Source organism: Molossus molossus, unplaced genomic scaffold, assembly GCF_014108415.1.
Source record: "Molossus molossus isolate mMolMol1 unplaced genomic scaffold, mMolMol1.p scaffold_m16_p_2, whole genome shotgun sequence".
Taxonomy (NCBI): Eukaryota; Metazoa; Chordata; class Mammalia; order Chiroptera; family Molossidae; genus Molossus; species Molossus molossus.
In genome coordinates this window covers 128,827,639-128,840,533 of record NW_023425355.1, presented here as the reverse complement: position 1 = coordinate 128,840,533, position 12,895 = coordinate 128,827,639, and the positions used below count along the sequence as shown (strand labels likewise).

The following is a 12,895-nucleotide window of genomic DNA, read 5'->3' as shown; positions in this document are numbered from 1 at the left end:
GGGATTGTTGATAAGGCATGACAGTTAACTGGGTTCAAAGTTCCATTCTCTGTACTGGTGTATATGTTTGAGAATATCTACAATAAGAGGATTTTATTTAAAAATTATGCATTTTATATAAAAATTCAAGTGAAATGGACCATGTTAGGCAAGATATAAATGGCTAAAGAGGTCCACAGAGAAACAGAAATCTCCAATCAACATGTTACAAACAGAAGCTACACTCTGTGCCAAGAGTACATTGAAGTACTGCAAGTCCATCCAGGTTTGGGTACTTGATAACACCAAGTGGCACAAGAAAAAAAACACATCTTCATCACATATAAACTTTTCTCAACCATACAAAAGAATTGGAAGCTATTCAAACATTGTAACCGGCTACCACTCTTCATACAAAGACCAGATGAGGATCACTCAATATAACAACACAGAAAGACAACCTCACTAACATGAACACTAACATTGTAAATAAATTCACAGTACTGCCAACATAGCAGTTAGTAGTCATTAGGAAATACTGTCAACTGGAAATCACTCCATTAGCAAAAATGGGTTAAAAAAAAAAAAACTAACAAAACAAACAAAACACATTTGTCAATGTGTAGGAGTAAAAGTCCTTGACAAAAATTCACATAGGTTCTTGATAATATCTTTTAGTAAACTTGCATTAGGATAGAATTTTCATTTTGCAAATGATGCAATGAATATAAACATTGTGAAACATGAACATAACCAATAGTGTTCAGAGAAGGACAAAGATATCTGGTATAAAATGCACAGTTTACCACTCAAAAAAATACCTAGCCAGTACTCAGCTATGGCACAGGAATACAAATAATAAAGTAAGAAGGAGGTGAGAATAGTGCAAAGAAAGATAATTATGGTAAAAATGTGACCTCCTTATTGAAAAATAGGAATTGGTGAAGAAAAATGAATAGTGATAGTAACTTTAGCACACTTATGTATGAAAGATTGCAATAAAAAATCAAGCTCGGGCCAAACAAAATCACTAACAAATCAGAACATGTGATGCAAAATATACCATTCACAACAACAATAATATACAAAACATACCTAACAGAAAACCAAGCAGAAGTATACAAGTTCTTGGGGGCAACGGTTTAAACTTACTGATAGGCTTGTGGAAAGAAGACTCAGGGCAGAATACTATGTTTATTGAAGGGAAAGAGAATATTCTAAATACGTCAATACTCCAGAATATATTTACAGACTTAATGCCTTACTTGCACTGCAAACGTGACAACCAAACTCAGGCTGCGGTTTCTCACAACCTCAAATCAGCCCTGGAAAAATTAAAGAAAGAATAACAAAAACGGTACTGACAATAGCAGCAAAAGAACAAAAATAACAACCCCCTGAGAGATCCTAAGTCAGTGTTGAACTAGAACTTTGTGGGGGCAGGTAGGGAGATACTCTTGAGGTTGAGATTTATGTGTAGCTGGCAATAAAGGCAAATTGAGAGTGCAGAGAGGAAATATTTTTTTTTAACGTTTACCTGAGGATATTTTTCTATTTATCTTCAGCTGGAGTAAGAGAGAAGGAGAGAGAGGGAGAAAGAGAGGGAAAGAGAGGGGAAAAGGGGGGGGGAAATATCAACTTGAGAGGGACACATTGACTGGTTGCCTCCCGCAAGACTCTGACCAGGACAGGGGATGAACCACAAGCCAAGTAAGTGCCCCTGACTGGAATCGAACCTGCGACTCTTTGTTCCAAGGGCCAGCGCTCCAACTGCTGAGGCAAACTGGCCAGGGCATAGAAAAGGTTTTAAAGGCAATCCCTGACTCTTCCAGGGCACCCTGGAAGGAAAACTTGGTACTGCTTCATGGAAGGAACCAGAGGCAGCACTTCAGAGCCCACATGACAGGACCACTGGGGTAATGTCAGGCCAGGGCCAAAGTTCTCGCCTGATGAGCTGGTATGAGTCCAGAGATTGTCCTAATAACCATGGGAGACTTACTTTCTTGGTGAGCACTGGGCTTTTTTAAATAGTCACCTTAAATAAAATGTAGGAAATGAATGACAATAGAATGGCGAGAGCACTTGAGATCTGCTGTATTAGCAAATTTCAAGTACATAATCCATTATTCTTAACCACGGTCACCATGGTATGCAGTAGGTATCCTGAACTGATTTTTCCATTGGCCAAATATCGCCCCTTTTCCTTCACACCCCGGCCTGTGGGAAACATCATTCAACTCTATGTTGCCATACATTTGAATGCTGTTTTTGACTCCACATATAAGAGATCATGTGATACTTGCCTCTCTGTGGCTGTCTTATTTAACTTAGCATAATATCAGTCTAGGCTCATTCAAGTTGTTGACAATGGCAGGATTTCTCACAACACACACACACAAATGGGAACTATGGGAGGTGATACTTTGAATACCTGGATTGTAGTAATCATTTCAAAATGCATGCATGTATCAACACATCACGTTTCATACCTTATATACACCATCTTTGTCAGAAATACAAACCTGCTGAAAAAGAATAGCAAGCAGCAGAGAAATTGCACACAAGGACAGACACTCATTTGAGACGATTGGAGCAGTGGCACTGATGTGAGCCGAGGGAGGCCCCGGGTTGAGCTGTCCCGCTGAGGAGAGCCCCACTTTCCCACGGGCTTCTTGAGGAACTCGGTGGGAAAGGAAGGCTTTGAGTTGGGAAAGGGAGGCATTCCAGGCCTGCTAGAGCTCAGTGCAAGTCGCCTAGCCCAGGACACTGGCGCCACTGGATTCTCACCCACGTGGCCATGTCTGGGAGGCTCCCGGCAGGAGTGGCCCGATGAGATGTTCCTGCGCACACCCCAGGAGCCTGAGGGAGTTGAGGTCCTTGGTGTGAGGGGTCGGCCTGGGTCGGCAGAGGGGAGGTCGCCCCGCAAGTGCAAGGAGTCAAGGGAAGACACTGACAGAGGCTTGAGGGGAGCGCCCATTCATGTCAGTCTTGGGAGGCGCCAGGCGTGGCTGCAAAGCTCAGGCCCCAGACCACTCCCACTGGGGTTCTGAGGGAAATGAGAGCCTTGGTCTGGGGGCAGATGAGTCGGCACAGCAGGGGGAGCAGTCCCAGCACCTGCCAAGGGCCTGCGAGAGGCCCCTGCGTGAGTCCCCTGGGACGCGGCCCCTTCAGGGTGGCCCAACCCGCATGACCGGAAGTGGCCGGGCCTAACTTCCGCCCAAGCCTGCTGTGGGAGGCGAGGCCTTGTCTGACACTGCTGCCCAGGCTGAGCAGAGGGAGGAGTCCCACGTCTTGTCAGTGTCAAGGTGTGAGTTGTCCTGCGTTGGACTGCGGGGGCTTCCCCGACAAACCCAATCCCGCGCCCCCCTGAGGAGAGGCAGCCACACAGGCCCTGCCCCACCCCCCCACCCCCCGCCCGGGCGCTCAGGCTGGAGGCCCCGGCAGGGCTTTTAGGCCCAAAGTCCTCTTGCTTCGGCCCGCGGTCTGAGGGAAGAAAGGCCCGAGCCCGAGGGTGCTGGACTCTGAGAAACCCCAGGCCCTCTAGACGGAAAGAGGGGACCCTTGTGAGGAGTGAGGGCAGCCCGCACCCCAGAACGTGGCCACACATAGTCCTGGTCCTGACATCGGCCTGGGAGGTTCGGGGCAGGTCCAAAACCCAGGTGCTCTCTCTCCTTGTCCTCCGGACAGCAGCGGGGGTGGGGGCCTTGGTCTGAGGGGCTGGCAGCAGGCCCGCAGAGGGAGGATGCCAGCTCATGGGAAGACACAGGGTGAGGAGCAGGATCACTGCGGGGACCACTGGCCCAGTAACGCGGAGGACACCTCAGAGTCCCTACCTGCCGCCATTCAAGGAGCCCGGGCACTGGGCAGGCGGAAGCGCCCCTTCATTCCTGCTCAGGCATCAGGGAGGGGAAGGCTTCCCTGAGAAGCCAGATCACAACTCAGCACAGGGAGTGATGTTCGAGACACCCCTAGGGGGTCCAACGGGGTGAAAGTGAAACCTTGTATCGGTGTTGCCAAGGGGGCCTCTCTTCCACTGGTGCCACATTCATTTGGGAGAACACAGGCAAGGGCAGCTAGACAACGCCAGTCCTAAGTCCTCCTCTGGCGCCGGGGTGGGTGCTGACCTTAGTCCCAGAGGAGACCCTGCCTCTAGCAGAGCCAAGCAGGGAAACTGAGTGGGGACTGAGGGATGACCCACCCCGAAGGGGTGATGAAGGGAAACCGACAGAGGCCCTGCGCGGAGACCCCGTGAGTAGTCTGAAGGGAAACTGAGGGCCCTAAAGATCCAGGACAGAGAGGGCTCCACAGAGACATCAGTCCTGGGTGCCCCCGGCCAGAGGCAGCTTCTCCATTCATACTTGTGGCGCGGAGGTTTGAAGTGCCCCCTTCAGAGCAAGAGCAGGGAGTCGGGGCCCAGGTCTTCCCAATAATTAACTTGACGATCCTGCATGGGAACTGAGAGCACTCCACAGACGAGGACCCAGGATACCCCCGCCAGCCCCTGTAGTCACCCAGGTAACACCCCGGGGGGTCTCTAAGGCTCTGGCCTAAGGCACACTCTAACTTCCTCTGCAGGGTGTCTGGGGAAGAGTCCGGTCAGAACAGGAGCCTGTGGGTTCCCAGAGCACTGCCCTCAGACCCTGCAGAGATGGCCTTGGATAAGCCAGGGTGCAATGTCCCAGCTAAAGGGGCACAGGCCATCTCATTCTCCCTCTTCCAGGTGCTGGCATCACCTACTGTCCTGCCACACTAGTGCCTGCTGTCCCTGACCAGTGTCATCATGCCTCGGAGGCAGAAGAGTAAGCTCCGTGCCCTTGAGAAAAGACGGCAGGCCCAGAGTGAGACTCAGGGTCTCAAGGATGCTCAGGCCACTGCAGCAGAGGTTGAAGAGGCCCCCTCTCTTCTTTCGGGGGATTCGCCCCCGAGCGCCCTGGCTCCTGACCCACCCCAGGAGCCTCAGGGAGCCTCAGCCAGTAGCTCTCCGGATGCAGGTGTCACATGCCCAAGATCTGATGCCAGTGCCAAGAGCCAAGGTGAGGAAACACCAAGTGCCTCCCAGGCAGCACGCCCCACTCCACGGGTTCGCAAAGATCTTCTAGCCAGGCAGGTGACCAAAATGATGCAGTACCTGCTGGAGAAGCTGAATAGGAAGGAGCCCATCACACAGGCCGCACTGCTGAAGTTTGTCAAGCGAAAGTACCAAGAGCACTTCCCTGAGATACTCAAGGCAGCCTCTGAGCGCATGGAGCTGGTCTTTGGCCTTCAGCTCAAGGAAAACAAACCCAATCGTCGCACCTATTCCTTTGTCAACAACCTGGGCCTCCCGATTGAGGGAGACCTGAGCAGTGATGAGGTCTTGCCCAAGACCGGGTTCCTCATGGTGCTCCTGGGCGTGATCTTCATGAAAGGCAACCGCGCCACGGAGGAGGAGATCTGGGAGTACCTCAAAGTGTTGGGGGTCCGTCCTGAGAGAAGTCATCCCATCCTCGGGGAGCCCAGGGAATTCGTCACCAAGGATCTGGTTCAGCAAAAGTACCTGGCTCACCGCCAGGTGCCCAACAGTGATCCCCCACGCTACGTGTTCCTGTGGGGCCCAAGAGCCCACACTGAGACCAGCAAGATGAAAGTGCTGGAGGTTATGGCCAAGATCAATAATACGGTCCCCAATGCCTTCCCAAACCTGTATGAGGAGGCTTTGAGAGATGACGAAGATAAAGCATGGTTGAGAGCCGCAGTCATTGTTGGCCCTTTTAACAAGGCCAGTTTTCTGTCCAGGGCCATGTCCGGCAGCACCTCCCATGTCTAGTGCGGTCTGGGGTAGGCTTTTTTCCTTGAGTTTGAAGAGAGCCGCCAACCTTCCAAATAGTAAAGAGTAGTGGGCTCTGGAGGGAACAAAACATTCATACTGTTGTGTTTCTTTTTCTTCTGCAGATGAGTATTATTTAGGATTACATGTATCTTCCAATGTTCTTCCTTCTAAGCGAGGGTTTATTTGCTTAAGAATCTGAGTTGTTAACGTCATGGATGTCACATGTATTAGTGTTCACATTTTAGATTAAGAGTTCTTCTCTTTTTTGTAACCAATTGAAAAGCCTTCAACGTGTACTTTTTGCTACAGTGCAAGGTAACATGGCACAGCGATAGCTTTTCCTGGAAGTATGAAAATCGTACATGAAATGAGTTGGGATCACAATATGGGGAAACAACAGTAAAGGCTGGTTAATTCTTTGTTTGCTTTATTCTCTTGGTTCTTTTCTTATAAAATGAAATAACATACCTGGATCTGCTCAGCTCCTTCAAACTGTATGAGAAATTAAATTACAATAAATTGGAATTCGTGCTCCTGTCTTTTTACCCTTTGGCATCAATTGACCATCTGCTCTTTGGAACACTCTCATAGTACTAGGGATGGTAGGGGAAGGAAGACTGATAGCCAGTGCCCATGGAATTGAGAATCTGTCAGCAGCACTGGTCATAGAAAGAAGATGTTGGCATGCTCCGTAATGATAAGTAAAGGACAAGTAAACAGAAGAGGTGTGGAACAGGGGGTTGTGGATGAGAGCGATATATTGTTCATCATGGGATCAAGGCATGGGTGGTCTTGGGAAACTGCTAGTCCCTGGGGGTATGGAGGATAAGTAATTTTCATTTGGGCTGCATAATGGGCTTGAAGAAGCTGAGGGAGTGGTACATAGAGACCAGACCCTCAGAAGACGAGTATCAGAGTTTGGAGACTGACCCAGGAATGGCAAATGTATCACATGAGTTGCTTTGGGATGTGGGGAAACCAGAGAGAACTCTCCATCTTTGGCCTGGCTGGAAGGCCTTTGTGCATTTGCCAAGGGCAGGTGAACATAGTGCAGGAACCAGGTCTTTTTGACATAGGATGTCCGGAGTGTTTATGAGAAATAACGGTGATATTCCCTTGAATGGGATGCCTAGAAGCCACTAGAGAGTCTCTCAATTCATGGACTGGGAGAGGCTCATCTGGCTCCATGAAAACCACTTGTTAACTAGAGAATCTGAGTGTAATCTGACAAACTGCAAGGGAGGGCTCCATTTAAGGAGGTGATGAAATGAATGAAATTAATTGTGGTTTGGATGAAAACTCTGAGTTGCATCCCACTAGAGAAGGCAACCCACAGCCATATTAAATCACACATGCTGTATTGGGGAAATGTTCTGTACTTCTACTTGCTCACCAGCCTTTTGGCTGGTGTGAATCTATGTTGTACACAGTTGCATGTTTCTACACTAGAGTCTGGAATTTAAATTCTTTGAGGGAAGGTGGTTATTTTCTGGGGTCCAAATCATCTTAGTAATAACTCCATGCATTAAAAGCACCAAATTTGCCTAATACTGGGCCAGATGGCTTATATCTCTTATCACAAGTGAATGTCCGTAGTTCTGCATTAAATACTACGAGACTCATTCTTCAGATAAAGAGCTTGAAATAGAATAGTCTCACATTCAAGGCCAAAGAAATACAGAGCTTGGCTGGACCCTGGCTCCGAATATCTCCACAGTTCATAGTATGCCATTCCTCCAAGTCTGCTGTACACCTCATGTCACTTAATTCATTTTCCTGCTCCCAGCTTCAAAATGTAATGCGGGTTTCAAAAAGCAGGAGTTCATAATCAAGATATCCATTTGGAAAGCATAGCGCCACAAACAAGCAGGAAAATTACCTAAATATCTGTGAGGTATGAATAAAGAAAGAAAAAGTTAATATTCAGTGATAATATCTAAACCTACAAAGGAAATGTCAGAAAACCTCAAATAATCAGGGGCTCCCAAATTCACTTGCCTCTTACTCTCCCCTTTAGAAAGTAAATCTAAGATAAGCACAGTTAGCTAAGATGCTGTCTGGCTAGTGAAGAGAAGGAAGAGGTCAGTTTGTGTTCTCTGATAGCACATCACCTGTCCTGGCTCTCTACCTACACTGTAGCTTCCCCACCCCACGTCACTCCTGGCTTCGACCCATTCTCTGCCAGACGAACCAAGAGTTTTCAGGGATATGGCCTTTGCCAGGAAGTGTTTCACAGAGGAGAGCGGTGTCAAGAGGAGGATTCTGATGAATGACAACTCGGAAGACAAACACCATGTCCCAACTGGAGGCAGAGAGAGACTGGCTTGTGTCCCTTTTCAGAGGTAGAAGACCCAGGAAGGGCTGTGAGATTTAGCATGCCCTCACTAATTTTCAGGGTTCTCAGGGATATAATATTTGGTCCTCATGGGTGACCCTAATTCAAAAGAAAAAGCAGTTCCTGGAGTCTGCCAGGAGCCGGGGAAGGATCCTGTGTGAGGACTGAGCGCACACCCCTACCCTGAACAGAGGCCCCAAGGAGCCTGAATCCTGATGTCATCCCTGCAATGACACCAGCAGGAGAGCCTCATGTGCATTCCCTTACTTGTCCCCTCTGGAACCTCGGAGAGGAGGGCTGTGGTCTACAGCTTTGAGACCTAGCAGGGTACAGGGAGACACTCGAGGCCCAGCCAGGAAAAGAGGGACATAGACACTGTGACCATGCGGTGGCACAGACACTGCCCAAGCCATCAACCCTGGGATACCTTCGCCAGGTCAGTCAGACTGATTCAGTAAGAAGGGGGTCAGAGATGGGAGGGCCTTGATTTGAGTAGAGGATACTCAGCTAAGGAAAGGAAGGAGGTCTAGGCCCTTCCTGGAATGTAAGTATAAATCCTGAGTGAGGATTTAAAAAAAAAAAAAAACATCACTCTCAGAATTGGGAAATCCCCACAGGACTCTACCCTTGTGGCTGCCCTGGGATACCTGGGCATTGTTGGCATGACGACATTCCTCCTATGGTGTCATAATGGGCTGAGGGACTTGGTCTAAGGGGTATAACTTGAGGTCCCTCGTGGGAGGATTTCTAGGCTTTCCAGAGGCCAAGGTGAATACTACGAGGTCCGAGGGAACCACACACCTCTCAACAGTGAGTACACCATAATAGTCCTTCCTTATCCAGCCTAGAAAGAATCACAACACTGGAATTGCCAGAGCCTAAGATCCTCACTCTCCTCTAGAGGGCTCACTGTTGCCCTGGCCTTAGCATGAGAGACAGGCCTAAGGGTCAGAGAGAAACTACAGAACATGATTGTGGTAGGTCAAAGCAAGGACTGAGGGTCCATCCACCCCTACATAGAAGGGATGCAAACATATCTGGGCCCACCCCTCCTTTCAGCCCCTTAACACCCAGGACAGGTTTATCAAGCTGAGCCATCCCCAATGCTTACTTTCATTTCGTCTCTGGGGGATGAAATCCTTAGTTTGAAAGCCACGATTCAATTAAAGGGGTGGGGACACAAGGCTTCATGAGAAGCCACAGGAGGACCATTGATGAAGACTCAGGACCCCAGAAAGACCATGACAGAAAACCCACCACAGAATATTCAGTACTATGAATACGTGGACGCGGGTCATGAGTGGAGTAACCCCTTCATTTCATTCTTGTTGTTCCCTCCAAGTGCCACCAAGTGAATGATGCACTTGAATGTGAAACAAGACACTCCTCAAACTCAAAGACTGCCAGTCCCTGCTGTCCCCTCAGTATGCCTGAGGCAGGACTGGCAGCATACAGGTTCAAGGTTTGTCAAGGCACAGGCTGATTAGTACAGGACGCCTGTGGAGTTTTAGAGCAGTGTCCTTGAATAGAGCTGCAAATGTAGCCTTCCTTACACTCCAGGTAGTATTTCTAGGTCGAAGGTGCACACACACTCTCAACCTTCCTCCTCCAGGTGCTTTCATTACCTGTTCCCCAATTGCCGCCCCCACCCCACTCTCTCTGTGTGACCCTACTCATCATGCCTCGGAGGCACAGAAGTAAGAGCCACAACAATCAGAAACCACAAAGGGCCCAAGATGAAGTCCAGAGTCGCTGGATATCCGAGGAAGCTGCCACAGTGGGAGAAGAGCCCCCCTCCTCCTCATCTCCTGTTTTGGAGGATAATCCAGAGAGCTCATCAGCTACTGAGGCAACTAGTACTGCCCAGGAGTCTTGGAGAGTGCCACCTATCTACATTCCCTCTTCGGTAGCTTTTCCCACCAGCTCTGAGGATGGCCAAGATGAGGACTATTCATGGTCCCATGAGGGCTTATCTCCCGAGAACTCCTGCTGTGATCCTCTAACTGTCCAGGTGACTGTCTTGGAGAAGTTTCTTTTGTACAAGTATAGAGTGAAGCAGCCCATTCTCTGGGAAGACATGCTAAACATTGTCAATGAAAGGTACCACCGTTATTTTGCTGAGATCCTTAAGAAAGCCTCTGAGAGCATTGAAGTTCTCTTTGGAGCTGACTTGAAGGAAGTGGACTCAACCCGACACTCCTACGACCTTGTCAGCAAACTGAAACTGCCCAATAACGGGAGGGTGCGTCCTGGCAGGGGTTTACCCAAGACCGGTCTCCTGATGAATATCCTGGGCATGATCTTCCTGAATGGCAACCGTGCCAGTGAAGAAGAGATCTGGGAATTCCTCAATGCCATGCGACTGTTCCCTGGGAAGAAGCACTATATCTGCGGGGAGCCTAGGAAGCTAATTACCAAAGACCTAGTGAAGCTAAAGTACCTGAAGTACCGCCAGGTGCCCGGTAGTGACCCTCCATGCTATGAGTTCCTGTGGGGGCCCAAAGCTTATGCCGAAACAAACAAGATGGAAATCCTGACATTTTGGGCCAAGGTCAACGATCCGCTTCCAAGAGCCTTCACATCACAATATGAAGAAGCTTTGAGGGAGGACGAAGAAAGAGCACCAGCAAGAGGGCCTGCCAAGGCTGGCACAGGTACCAGAGGCAGGAAACATTCCATGGCCACCTCCACCAGGGTGTCCACTCCTAGTAGACTCTGAGGATGATTTTGGGTCACGAAAAGATAGGTGACCTCACTATAGGATGTTTGGTGAACATCTGAAAGAATGCCACAATAAAATTGTGGGGATAACAGAATAGAAAGAAAATAAAATATCATCAACCTGGAGTCTCCTTTCTTGTTCAGTCTTTCGTAAAATTCATTGCTTGATACCTTGATATGTTTAGCTTCTTCAAGAATGGGGGAGATAGTAATTTGTACCAATTTAAACTTCTCGCTCCCTTTTTCTTCTATTCTCCAAAACTAATTGAGCATCTGCCTTTTAAGGCTCTGTGCTAGTAGTACTAGGGATGATAAGATATAGGCCCAGGCTCTGCTCATGGAATTTCCTCCCTAGGAGCTTCGACCTTGTAAGGAGGATGTTGAGACTCCCTCTATGACATATAGGAAAGAAGAAAGAGCGGGTGATTCGGGAGGTGTTGCAGACGAAAGCAATAAGTGTAAATTATCTGCGTCAAGGCCGTTTAAGTTTGGGGATACTGCAAGTCAATCCCTGAAATGTCATTTTAAATTAAGCTACATGTTGGAGTAGGTGAGGCTGTGAGGCTGGTGAGCAGAGGCCAGACCCTCAGCTGAGATGTCTGAGTTGAGAGAGAAAATATTTTCGTGGAAAACTGCCCTGTGAGGCAAGGTCTCAATTTAAGTCCCAATATTATGTGCTGCCTGGACCTGCCATGAAATCAGCAGGACCTCAAAGTGCCTCACTCCAGGTTGCCCTCCATACTCTTCAATTGCAGACCGAGTCCCCAACCAAACCACCATCTTTATGAAGGGGACAGGGTCCAGATTTTGCTAATTCCTGAGTAGTGGGTTTCTCTTCTCTACCAGCCTGTGTACTTTGCAAACAATTTGATTACATGCTGCCCTGGGAATTAGGGGTCACCTCATGCTCTTGATAACACACATATCCTGCCTCCCACTGAGCTTGTTCACTCACTGTTTCTGAGTGCAACCCTCAAATGCCACTGTGGGGCACCTGGTGTCCTCTACCCCAATCTTGTGAGTATACATGATTTGATAAATATCTGTGTAGCTCAGCTCCACAGGGTCCAGTACTGTGATTTTGGACACCACAATACCACGCTGCCAAAATTCCATCCTCACCTCATGGGGCAAATAGGAGGCCCTTGAACATGCTCTTAGGAAATAACATGGGAAGGCAGATAATCCAGAAAATAAATCTATGTCTGCAGCTCTGTATGATGTATCTCAGGCTACCTTTACAATATACCACAGACTGGGTGGCCTAAACACCCGAAATTTATTTTGTCACAGGCCTGGAGTCTGGAATTCCAATGTCAAAGTGCTAGCAGGATTCCTTTGCTCCAAGTCCTCTTCTTGTATTACAAATGGATACCCTCTTCTCACGGTTTTCCCTTGTGTGAGTACAAGCCTGGTATCTCATGGTGGGTCCTCAACTCTTGTAAGGGCTCCACTAAGATTAGATTATAGCCTATTCTAATGGCCTCATTTTAAAGAAAGCTTCACTTTAAAGATCTTATTTCCAGCTACAGTCATATTTGGAGGTACTGGGGATTGTGAAAGTAGCATGAATTTTGGGGGGACAATTTCAGCTCCCAACAGGCAGAAGCAATGGTGTCTCTGCTCTCATCTGAATGCATGAAAATAGAGTACATACATGGGTTTTGTTTGCACACTCTCCAGGGAGTTTCTGACAAATGGTAAACTCCCTGGAAGTGAGATGCAAAGAAGTCACCTTGTTGACACTTTTTGCTTTGAACTGGTAGAATCAGATACCACTGCAGTAAAAGAGCATTTCAGTTAGGGTATCTTGAGTGTAGTTAGGCAAATTCTAAGACAGTGCTAGAATTTGGTGGAAAGAGAAAGTAAATAGAGTTGGTTTGGAAGGAAAGACAGCTGGAAAGGACTGAGTATGTTGGCCCTTGATGAAATTCTAGAAACTATGAGTTGCATGAAGGTAGGGGACAACACTGCACTAACCCAATACTAAACAATAAATGCACTAATGGAGAAAAGCTATTTATTTTTTTCTTGCAAAGTGAATTTTGGCT

The 12,895-nt window shown here is 48.0% G+C and overlaps 2 protein-coding genes across 2 annotated transcripts; both read left to right on the top strand.

The window, feature by feature from the left end:
* The first annotated feature begins 4,759 nt into the window (after positions 1-4,759).
* On the top strand, positions 4,760-5,785 carry LOC118635520 (melanoma-associated antigen B1-like). The gene has a single exon (XM_036270172.1). The coding sequence runs from the start codon at positions 4,760-4,762 to the stop codon at positions 5,783-5,785; it is 1,026 nt and encodes a 341-aa protein (XP_036126065.1).
* Positions 5,786-9,801: 4,016 nt separating this feature from the next.
* On the top strand, positions 9,802-10,842 carry LOC118636621 (melanoma-associated antigen B5-like). The gene has a single exon (XM_036271751.1). The coding sequence runs from the start codon at positions 9,802-9,804 to the stop codon at positions 10,840-10,842; it is 1,041 nt and encodes a 346-aa protein (XP_036127644.1).
* The last annotated feature ends 2,053 nt before the right edge of the window (positions 10,843-12,895 follow it).

What these genes read in the sequence shown, in the direction of transcription:
- LOC118635520 (XM_036270172.1), top strand. Translation starts at nt 4,760, where the DNA reads ATGCCTCGGAGGCAGAAGAGTAAGCTCCGTGCCCTTGAGAAAAGACGG.
- LOC118636621 (XM_036271751.1), top strand. Translation starts at nt 9,802, where the DNA reads ATGCCTCGGAGGCACAGAAGTAAGAGCCACAACAATCAGAAACCACAA.